Genomic DNA, 15027 nt, shown 5'->3' on the forward strand with positions numbered 1-15027 from the left:
AAAATCTAACTTCTCTGAAGCTGACTGCTTGGAAATTGAACGCTTGATTTTATCAAGACGTGGATTTTCTGAGTCAGTTATTGATACCTTAATACAGGCTAGGAAACCTGTTACCAGAAAGATTTACCATAAGATATGGCGTAAATACCTATATTGGTGTGAATCCAAAGGTTACTCTTGGAGTAAGGTTAGGATTCCTAGGATATTGTCTTTTCTACAAGAAGGTTTAGAAAAGGGTTTATCTGCTAGTTCATTAAAGGGACAGATCTCAGCTCTGTCCATTCTGTTACACAAACGTCTGTCAGAAGTTCCTGACGTCCAGGCTTTTTGTCAGGCTTTGGCCAGAATTAAGCCTGTGTTTAAAACTGTTGCTCCACCATGGAGTTTAAACCTTGTTCTTAATGTTTTACAGGGCGTTCCGTTTGAACCCCTTCATTCCATTGATATAAAGTTGTTATCTTGGAAAGTTCTATTTTTAATGGCTATTTCCTCGGCTCGAAGAGTCTCTGAATTATCAGCCTTACATTGTGATTCTCCTTATTTGATTTTTCATTCGGATAAGGTAGTCCTGCGTACTAAACCTGGGTTCTTACCTAAGGTAGTTACTAACAGGAATATCAATCAAGAGATTGTTGTTCCTTCTTTATGCCCAAATCCTTCTTCAAAGAAGGAACGTCTACTGCACAACCTGGATGTAGTCCGTGCTCTAAAATTTTACTTACAGGCAACTAAGGAATTTCGACAAACGTCTTCTCTGTTTGTCATTTACTCTGGGCAGAGGAGAGGTCAAAAAGCTTCCGCTACCTCTCTTTCTTTTTGGCTTCGTAGCATAATTCGTTTAGCTTATGAGACTGCTGGACAGCAGCCTCCTGAAAGAATTACAGCTCATTCTACTAGAGCTGTGGCTTCCACTTGGGCCTTCAAGAATGAGGCCTCTGTTGAACAGATTTGCAAGGCTGCAACTTGGTCTTCGCTTCATACTTTTTCCAAATTTTACAAATTTGACACTTTTGCTTCATCGGAGGCTATTTTTGGGAGAAAGGTTCTTCAGGCAGTGGTTCCTTCTGTATAAAGAGCCTGCCTATCCCTCCCGTCATCCGTGTACTTTTGCTTTGGTATTGGTATCCCAGAAGTAATGATGACCCGTGGACTGATCACACTTAACAGAAGAAAACATAATTTATGCTTACCTGATAAATTCCTTTCTTCTGTAGTGTGATCAGTCCACGGCCCGCCCTGTTTTTAAGGCAGGTAAATATTTTTTAATTTATACTCCAGTCACCACTTCACCCTTGGCTTTTCCTTTCTCGTTGGTCCTTGGTCGAATGACTGGGAGTGACGTAGAGGGGAGGAGCTATATGCAGCTCTGCTGGGTGAATCCTCTTACACTTCCTGTTGGGGAGGAGTAATATCCCAGAAGTAATGATGACCCGTGGACTGATCACACTACAGAAGAAAGGAATTTATCAGGTAAGCATAAATTATGTTTTTTACTGCAGTTATTTTTTCAATAGCCAAACTCCACCCACCAATTGCCTTATTTTAAAGAGCCAATCTGGGCTTTATTCTACAGGCAACTAGGCTAGCCACGGTCATAAAGTTAGTATACAGTGCTTTGTTTTGCAGTTGTTATCTGATAAAGCCAATTAGGGACAGATATCTAGCAGAATTAGCCAGCAGTGTGCATTTCAAGTTCCGAGAATTAGAAATTGCTAAAATTTCAGAACTTAATTATATGAAAAGGGGGCAATATAAGTGATAAAAATAGAGTGCAAAAATGGTGTTAAGAAAAAAAACATCTTACACAATGATTTGCCTACTAGTTAAAGGGAAGTTATAGTGGGAAAATTGCATGCTCTAATTTGTTAGATTATATTACAAATAGTTTATGAACCTTTTTATGGGAGTTAAGTACATCAAGTTGCTGGGTCTCTGGTGCTAAATGAAAATGCTTTAACAAATTCCACTATAATGGCCCTTTAAGTTCTGTAAGACAGCCTCTACCTCAGCAGTGTATGCCTCTGCTTCTGATGTATAATTAATAATAATTCTGATCAATAATCTGTGTTACTGTATAATACATTAAATAATTTCAGGTGATTTGTTTACAGTTTCCCAGGAGGCACGGTTTCTTTATTAATTCATTAATAAGTTGACTGTTGTGAAACAAGGACCCGGTAGAAAAAAACATCACAAAAACTATGCATTTCCTGTTACATTAGTGTTACCACTTATTCTACAGCAGAAGTGTCCAAATGTGGTTATTGAGGGCCACAAGTTCTGTATGACAGCCTCTACCTAAGCAGTGTATGCCTCTGATTCTGATGTATAATTAATAATAATTCTGATCTACAATCTGTGTTACCGTATAATACATTAAATAATTTCAGGTGATTTGTTTACAGTTTCCCAGGAGGCACCGTTTCTTTATTAATTAGTTAAAGGGACAGTAAACCTTAAAAATAATGTTATATAATTCTGCACATAGTCAGACAGAGCAGGAGCGAGCTGCACTTAGTCTTATGGCGCGGTCGGGCCGGGCTGTGACTATACAGCTGGCCCGATGCGCTGTGTGAATATAACAGACCCGCTCAGCAGAGTACAGAGAGCGGGTCTATAAAACAGCGTTTTTTTTAAAAAATTAAAAGGGTACATTAGGTTTTATAAAGTTTGGCTAATATAATGTTATTTAATTCTGCACTATGTGCAGAATTATATAACATTATTTTTAAGGTTTACTGACACTTTAATAAGTTGACTGTTCTGAAACAAGGACCAGGTAGAAAAAAAAATCACAAAAATGATGCATTTCCTGTTTCATTAGTGTTACCACTTATTCTACAACAGAAGTGTCCAAATGTGGTTTTTGAGGGCCACAAAAAGAATATTTCTGTTTATTTTGAGATAAATTGACTTTGGCAATTTGTATTTCTTGGGAAAGTGAGATGGAATTCCTGTATCTTCTACATCTACTCAACTTGTCCCTTTTATTTCCAGGAGTTTTTTACTGACAATCTTTGGGAAAAACTTCCAGACTCATGGAGGTCAGCATTATCGGGCCTGTCTTCACCTGAACTGGCTGACGAACTGCTATCTAACAAAGATCCTAAGACTTTTAGGTAAAACCAAACCAAAAAGTTTAACTGTTTTTCTTATCTTGGTCTAGGTAATTTTAGTATCTGTTCTTGCCCGCTGAAGCATGTGCCAATTAGTCTACATGAATTATATTTATTGGATATAGCAGCACAGTAAAATAATCTGCTATTTCCTCTATTGTTACAGGTCAGTGTGGCCACTAAGCCTTTTAACTTTGAAGGCAGCAGCACATTATTTGGCTTTCTCCAGAATACCACTTCATGAAGCTGACAATACCCATCAGAAAATGCCACCCGAATTCCAGTCTAATTGTAGCCAGAGCTGCATGCTGGCACCTCTTTTTCGGAAGCATGTTAAGCCGAAAAAACAGCATGAAATTAGGCAGCTTGGTAAGGTGAGAATCTTGGTAACATGAGAATTATTTCTCTTGTAAGGTGTATCCAGTCCACGGATTCATCCTTTACTTGTGGGATATTCTCCTTCCTAACAGGAAGTGGCAAAGAGAGCATACAGCAGAGCTGTCCATATAGCTCCCCCTCTAGCTCCACCCCCAGTCATTCTCTTTGCCGGCTCTAAGCAATAGGGTCCCTCTCGGAAGGGTAAAGTGAATGTGGTGTTAGATTTGTAGTTTTTGTTCTACAAGCAAAAGTTTGTTATTTTAAATGCTACCGGTGTGTACTATTTACTCTCCAGCAGAAAAGAGATGAAGATTTCTGCAGAGAGGAAGATGATTTTAGCTTGTTGTAACTAAAATCCACTGCTGTTTCCCCACAGCACTGAGGAGTACAAGAAAACTTCAGTTGGGGGGAACGCTTTGCAGGTTAGGCTGCAATATGGTATGTTCAGTCATTTATTTCTAGACAAGACTGTGATAATGCTACAAAAGGACTGATAAGATCCCCATGAGGAAAGGGTGTAAGCTTTATTCAGAGACTAAGTATGGAATTACAAGCTTACATAACAGGTCTAATTTATGCTGGTTGACACTATTTTATGGCAAGTTGACACTTTTTTATGGCAAACGGTTTTTACTTATAAATATCGTTTTTTGAGACACTTTGAAGGTCCCTTTGGGTTTCTTTCAGGGGTTGTTACCCACATGGCTAATATTATAACTCTTAGGAGTATTTCTTTACGCCTCACAGCACCGGAGTAAGGTGAGAGGGGCCTAATTTCGCGCCTCAGATGCGCAGTTAGATGGACTAGATCTTCAGGCTGTGTTCACATGGAGGCTCCTGCTACAGTTTGAGGACCCTTAAGAAGCTTTTTCCCCTTTTTCTGACTCCTAAGGGAAGGTAGGGCCACAGCAGAGCTGTGGCAAGGTGCTAAAGTTGTTTTAACCGGTCTGTTAGCTTACTATTGATCCGGTTTGGGCATTAAGGGGTTAATCGATTTTTTTGCTAGTTGTGCAATCTTACCAATGCTTTAGGTACATACTGTGAAAATTTCAGAAAGTTTGGTGCATTTGTCACTGTTTTGGAAAATTGTGTGTCTTTTTTATTTCTTAAAGGCACAGTAACATTTTTTTGCAAAGTGTGTTTTTGCCTGATTAATGTGATTTCTAAGCCTGTTTGTCTTACTACTAGTCTGTTAAACATGTCTGACATCAAGGAAAATCCTTATTCAATGTGTTTAGAAGCCATGGTGGAACCCCCTCTCAAAATGTGTCCCACTTGTACTGATATGTCTATACACTTTAAAGACCATACTGTTGCACTTAAAAATGTGGCCCAAGATGATTCTCAGACAGAAGGTAATGAGGTTAGCCCGTTGACCTCTCCCCAAGTGTCACAACCAGTTACGCCCGCTCAAGCGACGCCTAGCACCTCTAGCGCGTCTAACTCTTTTACCTTACAAGATTTGGCGGCAGTTATGGATAATACCCTCTCAGTATTTTTATCTAAGCTGCCTGTGTTACCTGCAAAGCGTGATAGCTCTGTTTTAAGAACAGATTATGAGCATTCTGATGCTTTATTAGCCGTATCCGATATACACTCGCAACGCTCTGAAATGGGGGCGAGGGATGTGCTGTCTGAGGGAGAAATTTCCGATTCGGGAAAGGTTGCTCCTCAGACAGACTCAGATACGTTGGCTTTTAAATTTAAACTAGAACACCTCCGCTTATTACTCGGGGAGGTATTAGTTACTCTGGATGACTGTGACCCTTTGGTGGTTCCAGAGAAATTGTGTAAAATGGACAAGTACCTAGAAGTTCCTGTTTACACTGATGTGTTCCCGGTCCCTAAGAGGATTGCGGATATAGTAACTAGGGAGTGGGATAGACCAGGTATTCCGTTTGTTCCCCCTCCTGTTTTTAAGAAAATGTTCCCCCATATCTGACACCACGCGGGACTCGTGGCAGACAGTCCCTAAGGTGGAGGGGGCTGTTTCTTCACTTGCTAAACGCACAACCATACCAATTGAGGACAGTTGTGCTTTTAAAGACCCTATGGATAAAAAATTAGAGGGTTTACTTAAGAAATTTTTTTTTTCATCAAGGTTTTCTTTTCCAACCTATAGCGTGCATTGTTCCTGTAACTACTGCAGCTGCTTTCTGGTTCGAGGCGCTGGAAGATGCGCTCCAGACGGAGACCTCATATGAGGACATTATGGACAGAATTAAGGCTCTTAAGCTGGCTAATTCTTTTATCACAGATGCCGCTTTCCAACTAGCTAAGTTAGCGGCAAAGAATGCAGGTTTCGCCATTCTGGCGCGCAAGGTGCTATGGCTCAAGTCCTGGTCGGCCGATGTGTCGTCAAAATCCAAACTACTGAACATCCCTTTCAAAGGAAAGACCCTTTTCGGGGCTAAATTGAAAGAGATTATCTCAGAAATCACTGGGGGAAAAGGCCATGCTCTCCCTCAGGACAAGTCCTTTAAGACAAAGAACAAACAAAATAATTTTCGTTCCTTTCGAAATTTCAGGAGCGGTCTCGCTTCATCCTCCCCTGCTGCAAAGCAAGAGGGTAACACTTCACAACCCAGGGCAGCCTGGAAACCTTACCATGGCTGGAACAAGGGTAAACAGGCCAAGAAGCCTGCAGCTACCTCCAAGACAGCATGAAGGGGTAGCCCCCAATCCGGGACCGGATCTAGTCGGGGGCAGACTCTCTCTCTTCGCTCAGACCTGGGCAAGAGACGTACACGATCCTTGGGCCTTAGAGATTGTATCCCAGGGATATCTTCTAGAATTCAAGGAATCCCCTCCAAGGGGAAGGTTCCACATTTCTCGTCTGTCTACAGACCAGAAAAAGAAAGAGGCGTTCTTACGCTGCCTAGAAGACCTACATACAATGGGAGTGATCCACCCAGTTCCAATTGTGGAACAAGGGCTGGGTTTTTACTCAAACCTGTTTGTGGTTCCCAAAAAAGAAGGAACTTTCAGACCAATCCTGGATCTCAAAATTCTAAACAAGTTCCTCAGAGTCCCATCATTCAAGATGGAGACCATTCGGACAATCTTACAAATGATCCAGGAGGGTCAATATATGACTACCGTGGATCTAAAGGATGCGTATCTGCACATTCCTATCCACAAAGATCATCACCAGTTTCTCAGGTTCGCCTTTCTGGACAAGCATTATCAGTTCGTGGCTCTTCCTTTCGGGTTGGCCACTGCTCCCAGAATTTTCACAAAGGTGCTAGGGTCCCTTCTGGCGGTTCTAAGACCGCGGGGCATAGCATTGGCGCCTTACCTAGACGACATCTTAATTCAGGCGTCGACTTTCCAAAGAGCCAAGTCTCACACGGAAATTGTTTTGGCCTTTCTGAGGTCTCACGGGTGGAAGGTGAACATCAAAAAGAGTTCTCTCTCCCCCCTCACAAGAGTTTCCTTCCTAGGAACCCTAATAGACTCGGTAGAAATGAGAATATTTCTGACGGAGGTCAGAAAGTTAAAACTCTTAACTACTTGCCGAGCTCTTCATTCCATTCCTCGGCCGTCTGTAGCTCAGTGCATGGAGACAATCGGACTAATGGTAGCGGCAATGGACATAGTCCCTTTTGCACGGATAAACCTCAGACCACTGCAACTATGCATGCTCAAACAGTGGAATGGGGATTATGCAGATTTGTCTCCTCAAATACAGTTGGACCAGGGGACCAGAGATTCTCTTCTCTGGTGGTTGTCTCAGGATCACCTGTCTCAGGGAATGTGTTTCCGCAGACCAGAGTGGATCATCGTAACGACCGACGCCAGTCTATTGGGCTGGGGTGCTGTCTGGGACTCCCTGAAAGCTCAGGGCTTATGGTCTCGGGAAGAAGCTCTTCTCCCGATAAACATTCTGGAACTGAGGGCGATATTCAACGCTCTTCAGGCATGGCCTCAGCTAGCTGCGGCCAAATGCATCAGATTTCAGTCGGACAACATCACGACTGTAGCTTACATCAACCATCAAGGGGGAACAAGGAGTCCCCTAGCAATGATGGAAGTAACCAAAATAATCAGGTGGGCGGAGGATCATTCTTGCCACCTCTCAGCAATTCACATCCCAGGAGTAGATAACTGGGAAGCGGATTTTCTCGTCAGACTTTTCTTGCGGGGGAGTGGGAACTCCACCCGGAGGTATTTGCCCAGCTGACTCAGCAATGGGGCACTCCAGAATTGGATCTGATGGCGTCCCGTCAGAATGCCAAACTTCCTCTTTACGGGTCCAGGTCCCGGGATCCCCAGGCGGTGTTGATAGATGCTCTAGCAGCGCCTTGGTCCTTCAATCTGGCCTATGTGTTTCCACCGTTTCCTCTCCTTCCTCGTCTGGTTGCCAGAATCAAGCAGGAGAGGGCGTCAGTGATTCTAATAGCACCTGCGTTGCCACGCAGGACTTGGTATGCAGACCTAGTGGACATGTCATCCGTTCCACCAAAGACTCTGCCAATGAGGTAGGACCTTCTACTTCAAGGTCCTTTCAAACATCCAAATCTAATTTCTCTGCGTCTGACTGCTTGGAGATTGAACGCCTAATTCTATCTAAGCGTGGTTTCTCTGAGTCGGTTATTGATACCCTGATTCAGGCTAGAAAGCCTGTCACCAGGAAAATCTACCATAAGATTTGGCGAAAATATCTTTGTTGGTGCGAATCCAAGGGTTACTCATGGAGTAAGATTAGGATATCCCAGGATATTGTCCTTTCTCCAAGAAGGATTGGAGAAAGGATTATCAGCTAGTTCCTTAAAAGGACAGATATCTGCTTTGTCTATTCTTTTACACAAACGTCTGGCAGAGGTACCAGTCGTTCAAGCGTTTAGTCAGGCTTTAGTCAGAATCAAGCCTGTTTATAGACCTGTGGCTCCGCCATGGAGTCTGAATTTAGTTCTTTCAGTTCTGCAAGGGGTTCCGTTTGAACCTTTACATTCCATAGATATTAAACTTTTATCTTGGAAAGTTTTGTTTTTGGTAGCTATCTCTTCTGCTCGAAGAGTTTCAGAGTTATCTGCCTTACAGTGTGACTCACCTTATTTGGTGTTCCACGCAGATAAGAAAGTTTTGCGTACCAAACCCGGTTTTCTTCCTAAGGTTGTGTCTAATAAGAATATTAACCAGGAAATTGTTGTTCCTTCTCTGTGTCCTAATCCTTCTTCAAAGAAGGAACGTCTGTTACACAATCTTGATGTGGTTCGTGCTTTAAAGTTCTATTTACAAGCAACTAAGGATTTCAGACAAACAACTTCATTGTTTGTCATCTATTCTGGTAAGAAGAGAGGTCAGAAGGCGACTGCTACCTCTCTTTCCTTTTGGCTGAAAAGCATCATCCGTCTGGCCTATGAGACTGCTGGCCAGCAGCCTCCTGAAACAATTACTGCTCATTCTACCAGAGCAGTGGCTTCCACATGGGCTTTTAAAAATGAGGCTTCTGTTGAACAGATTTGTAAGGCAGCGACTTGGTCTTCACTGCATACTTTTTCCAAATTTTACAAATTCGATACGTTTGCTTCTTCGGAGGCTATTTTTGGGAGAAAGGTTTTACAAGCAGTGGTGCCTTCCGTTTAAGGTACCTGTCTTGTTCCCTCCCTTCATCCGTGTCCTAAAGCTTTGGTATTGGTATCCCACAAGTAAAGGATGAATCCGTGGACTGGATACACCTTACAAGAGAAAACAGAATTTATGCTTACCTGATAAATTACTTTCTCTTGTGGTGTATCCAGTCCACGGCCCGCCCTGGCTATTAGTCAGGTAGTTTTTTAGTTTAAACTACAGTCACCACTGCACCCTATGGTTTCTCCTTTTTTCTTCCTAACCTTTGGTCGAATGACTGGGGGGTGGAGCTAGAGGGGGAGCTATATGGACTGCTCTCTTTGCCACTTTCTTTTAGGAAGGAGAATATCCCACAAGTAAAGGATGAATCCATGGACTGGATACACCACAAGAGAAAGTAATTTATGAGGTAAGCATAAATTCTGTTTTCTATGTAAAAGAGACACTAAGCATAAATTAACCTTTTCTGTTATTTATTTATTTTGTAACTAAATAAAAATGTTCCACAGATGATTAGCAATTTAAACTACAATATATAAATTGTATAGTGGGTCCCCTCTTTTATATAAATGGTCACCTGCAACCAGAGGAGTAACTAGAAAACACATGGCCCAGATGCAAAAAATCTAAGAAGGGCCTCCCCACCCCCAAAAAAGGTGAATTTGATACATATCATTTTTTTTAAATATATATATATATATTTAACACAGAAAAAAAATGTGAATCAGGTTACATGTCTGCAAAATGAGGTACCCTGTGCCCACAGTCTGTGAGATGGTCTGACCCCCTATTACTGTATATAGTGACACTGTTTAACCCACCAGTAGTGTATATAGTGAGTTAGTGACACAGTCTGTAATCTGCCAGTGAGATGGCTGGCCTGACCCTACCCGTCCCAGTACTTTATAAAGTGAGCACAGTAGTCTGTGACACTGTTTACCCCCCCCCCCCATGATATACTAACAAGGTCTGTAATTTGCTGGTTCCAGAAATATACACACATACATGCATAAATACACACACAGTCATATATACACACACACACAAACACCAATGGGTAAAACAGAAACACTAACCCCTGTAGTTAGAGACATAGCCAGTAGTGAAGCATCACGTCACACTCACATGATATCAGTGCAGGCAGTGGCTGGTCAACGTTTTTTATTGGGGAAAAATATATATATTTTTTTTTAAGCTGGGCCCCCACCCTAGGGGGCCCAGTTGCAGTTGAGTCCTCTGCACCCCCTGTAGTTCCGTCCCTGCCTGCAACATAAAATGCCAAATTATTTCTGTTGGAGTCGCTTTTACCTGTACACTACAACATTTTCAGAACCATATGCCCTAAATTAGATGCTAATGCTTCTATACATTAAAATAAAGTGGAGAACCCTTTGTTCTAAACTTTCCAGAAAATAGTGGGACAGTTCCATATTCTATGGCACCAGGGCATGTCTAAGTTATACTGCAGTTTTATATACAGGTTTTTTTTTTATTTAGTGAAGAGGGCAACAGTTTATTTGTGCATTGTGGGAGACCCACATCTCTCATCTTTAGTAATTCACTTAAAGGTACAGGAAAGCCAAATTTTGTCTTTCATGAGTCAGATATATTATACAATTTTAAACAACTTCCCAATTTACTTCTATTATTTAATTTGCTTCATTCTCTTGATATCCTTTGTTGGAGGCAGTCTAGTACACTATTGCTAGCTAGATGAAAGCCAATGACAAGAGTCATACATGTGCAGCCACCAATCAGCTTCTAAGCCTACTTAACGTCTTAAAAACCAGCGTTTTACCCTGTACGACGCTGGTCGTTATGCCTTTAAGGACAAGCGACGTACCCTGTACGTTGCTGCAGTCCTGGGCTTCTCTCTGCCGTGATCTCGCTCAAAATAGCGAGATTGCCCTATTTCTGCATGCCCCATGAGTGGGGCACTACAGAAATAGATTTGCAGAGTTACCGATGCAGAGGGGGCCACTCTGTGGCCCTCTCTGCATCGGACAGCGGTGGTACCTATCGTTGGTGGGTGGGAGCATAAGGAAGGAGGTGGGTGGGCGGCCCATCGCTGGAGGAGGAGGGCAGGAGTGGGTGGGACCGCTTGGCCACGCTACAGGGTATAGGAAAAAGGGGAAAAAAAGGGAGGAAGGACAATAAGGGGGAATCCTATATGGGATCCATTGTGGGAAAGGGATCTGGAAGGGAGGGGGAGGGGGGAGGGTAATGGGGGGGGGCAGCTACACTACAGAAAAAATGCTTAATGGGTTTTTAAAAAAAAACTATTTGCATAAATTGAGGCAAACTGGGTACTGGCAGACAGCTACCAGTACCTAAGATGGCAGCAAATAGGTAGAGGGGGGAAGGTTATAGAGTTGTTTGGGCTGTAAAAAGGGGATCCTACACTGCAAAAAAATATTCAAAAATAAATAAATATATATATATATATATATATATACGGTATATATATATAAAAAAAGCAGCCTTTTATTTTAGTACTGGCAGACTTTCTGCCAGTACTTAAAGGGGCACTGAACCCAATTTTTTTCTTTCGTGATTCAGATAGAGCATGCAATTTTAAGCAACTTTCAAATTTACTCCTATTATCAATTTTTCTTCATTCTCTTGCTATCTTTATTTGAAAAAGAAGGCATCTTAGTGTTTTTTTTTTTTTTTTTTTTTTTGTTCAGTACTCTGGACAGCACTTTTTTTATTGGTGGATGAATTTATCCACCAGTCAGCAAGGACAACCCAGGTTGTTCACCAAAAATCAAAAATGGGCCGGCATCTAAACTTATATTCTTGCATTTCAAATAAAGATACCAAGAGAATAAAGAAAATTTGATAATAGGAGTAAATTAGAAAGTTGCTTAAAATGTCATGCTCTATCTGAATCACAAAAGAAAAGTTGGGTTCAGTGTCCCTTTAAGATGGGGTGACAATTGTGTGGTGGGGAGGGAAGAGAGCTGTTTGAGAGGGGTCAGGAAGGGATCAGGGGGAGGGATGTGTCAGGTGGGAGGCTGATCTCTACACTAAAGCTAAAATTAACCCTACAAGCTACCTAATTAACCTCTTCACTGCTGGGCATAATACAAGTGTGGTGCGCAACGGCATTTAGCGGCCATCTAATTACCAAAAAGCAATGCCGAAGCCATATATGTCTGCTATTTCTGAACAAAGGGGATCCGAGAGAAGAATTTACAACCATGTGTGCCATGATTGCACAAGCTGTTTGTAAATAATTTCAGTGAGAAACCTAAATGAAAAAGTTAACTTTTTTTTTTATTTGATCGCAATTGGTGTTGAAATGGTGGGATGAAATATACCAAAATGGGCCAAGATCAATACTTTGGGTTGTGTACTAAAAAATATATATATATAGTTTTGATAGGTAAATATATATAAAAAGGCTCTATTTATGTTTAAATGTAGGGATGGCAAAAATGCTAAAAATGCTCTGGTCTTTTGAAGAAGTTTTTATCTGAAGTGTCCGGTCCTTAAGGGGTTAAAGAAACAACAAAGGATACAAAAGAGAACTAAATAAATTTGATAACATAAGTAATTTGGAAATTTATTTAAAATTGCTCTTTCTGAATAATAAAAAAAAAAAAATGGGTTCATGAAACCCAAAACTTTTTCTTTCATGATTAAGATAGAGAATACAGATTTAAACAACATTCCAATTTACTTCTATTATTTAATCTGCTTGATTCTTTAGGTTTCCTTTGTTGAGGAAATACCAATGCACATGGGTGCGCCAAGCACACTAGGCATCTTTGTGCAGCCACCAATAAGCTGCTACTGAGCCTATTTAGATATGCTTTCAAACAAAGGATATCAAGAGAATGAAGCAAATTATATAATAGAAGTAAATTGGAAAATTGTTTAAAATTGCACGCTCTTTCTAAATCATGAAAGACAAATGTTGGGTTTCATGTCCCTTTAACATCGGGTAAGGAAAAATTTTATTCAGCAGCTATGAATCACCAAAAAAGTAAACAACATGAAAGAAGAGCTGTTATAGACTGATTTTTCAGTCTAGTTGGGGGCTGCAAGTTCACTGGGAAAGCCTGGATGTGCTCTACACTTGTGAGTTTTTGTCTTGATTTCTATTCATCACTATTCCAAGCTCAGACAATATTGCGCTATGAGGCACCTTTTTGTTTTTTTGTATCTTTTCAGTTTGTTACTTATTTAATGCCTTTCACAACATTAGATAAGGAGCATTTGTCTAAGTAAAGGCTTGTTTTATCAATACAGACCTCAAATGTTCTTTTTTTATTATGAGATGTGTAGGACAAATAAGCACAATAATGCAGTATTATAATATAATGGTTTTATTAAGAGATAATTGATACTTAGCTTTGGTTAAAAAATGAACAGTTAATACAGCAGTAGATAAATATGGCTAGTTAGCCGGGGACCCTCATTGCCTTCTGTGTGCCCTTGAAACAGCACAATGGATAAGTATACTTAAGGCACTATCTTTGAACATGAATGTGCATAATGGTATAGTCAGAAGTGCTAGGAATTTACAGTATATGAGAAAATACATGTTTATAAATGACATATTTTGCTGCTGCTCCTGTTATCTCATAATGTGCCATGTAGCCAGTGAAGATCTTTGTACAGTATTAGATGTCAAGAGCTAAGTATTAAAGGAACAGTCTACACCTTAAGCATCTTAAAGTCTTACCTAAGATTAAGATGCAGATAGCCTCCTGCACCCCTTTTCTATATCATGCAGCAGGAATGGTAAAAAAAATATTTTTAAAAGCATATTGTTTCTGGCCACTTTGAAAGGACTGCTGAGCTCCGCCCACAGATGACATCATGATCTGTGCTGCATCGGGGCACTGCTGCATAGCAATGACAGTCTGTTAAATCCAACTAGTGAGCCTTTTGTGATTGGATGCCATATGCAGCTCGGATTGTGACATCATCAGTGGGCAGACTTTGGCAGCCATTTCAAAGTGGCCAGAAACAATATTCACTTGAAAATAACTTTTTTACCGTTCCTGCTGCAGGATATAGAAAGGCGTGCAGGAGGCTATTTGCAGCTTAATCTAAGGTAAGACTTTAAGATGACTAAGTTATAGACTGTCCCTTTAACTCCTTTCTTTCTACACTTTTTAATTTAGGTTTTTAATGCTTTTGTCAATCTTAGGAATACAGGTCCCAAGTGTGATCTGTACTGTATGTTCCTAATATCAAGAAGTGTTTTGAATGCATGCATCCAACCGTATTATGCAATAAGAAGCAACTTACTTGTGCCATTTTACTATTAATTCTATGACATACTGTTTTGATCTGTGCAATAAGTTTGTGGTATAAATAGATAGTATTTAAAAGAGTGGAAATCCTATCTCTCTACAGACAATCTTGAGTGGATGCAGCATCTCTATGGAATGAGGCTAATTCCTTTCTTTTGATGGTTCACAATTTAAGTAGTGTTGCTATTAGGTTTGCCACCTCAGCCATGTTTTCCTGGACACTTATGAGTTACACATGCCGTATGCGGTGTGCAGGGCAGAACATGTATTGTCCTGTTCATCAGCACTATACATCTGATGTCCAGAGGCACAATAAATGTTCTGCCCTGCATACCCTGCAGCATGTGTAAATCATAAGTGTCCAGGAAAACATATCTGAGGTGGCAACCTTAGTTGCAGGGTACCATCCCCTTCAGAACTTGTTTGACTTGTGACCACCCTGTTTGCTCACTCAGCAGAAGTCCCCAAAGCACATATTTTTAGTTCCCTTTTTTCCTGGGGCCATAAAAATTATGGCACACATCCTTAGTTCTGCTTTTAAACTGAGGCTGCAAAAATTAGTACAGAGGGCCGCAGGTTTGCTATCCATGCTCTAAATAAAGCATCCTCCATACCAACACAACCTCAGAGCGGATTCTTATCTTTTAAATGAGAGACCACATGTTTCTGTAGCTATTAGGTAATTGCTC

General features: G+C 40.9%; 1 protein-coding gene across 7 annotated transcripts in view; it reads left to right on the forward strand.

The window, feature by feature from the left end:
• METTL25B (methyltransferase like 25B) overlaps nt 1–15027 on the forward strand; it is a 229647-nt gene that overhangs the window by 27365 nt on the left and 187255 nt on the right. For all 7 annotated transcript variants that reach the window (XM_053705284.1, XM_053705287.1, XM_053705279.1 and 4 more), the window contains 2 exons: nt 2998–3119; nt 3283–3490. In XM_053705284.1, coding sequence (XP_053561259.1) covers nt 2998–3119; nt 3283–3490 — 330 coding nt within the window. The remainder of the gene's footprint in view (nt 1–2997; nt 3120–3282; nt 3491–15027) is intronic.

This window comes from Bombina bombina, chromosome 1 (genome assembly GCF_027579735.1).
Source record: "Bombina bombina isolate aBomBom1 chromosome 1, aBomBom1.pri, whole genome shotgun sequence".
NCBI classification, from domain to species: Eukaryota; Metazoa; Chordata; class Amphibia; order Anura; family Bombinatoridae; genus Bombina; species Bombina bombina.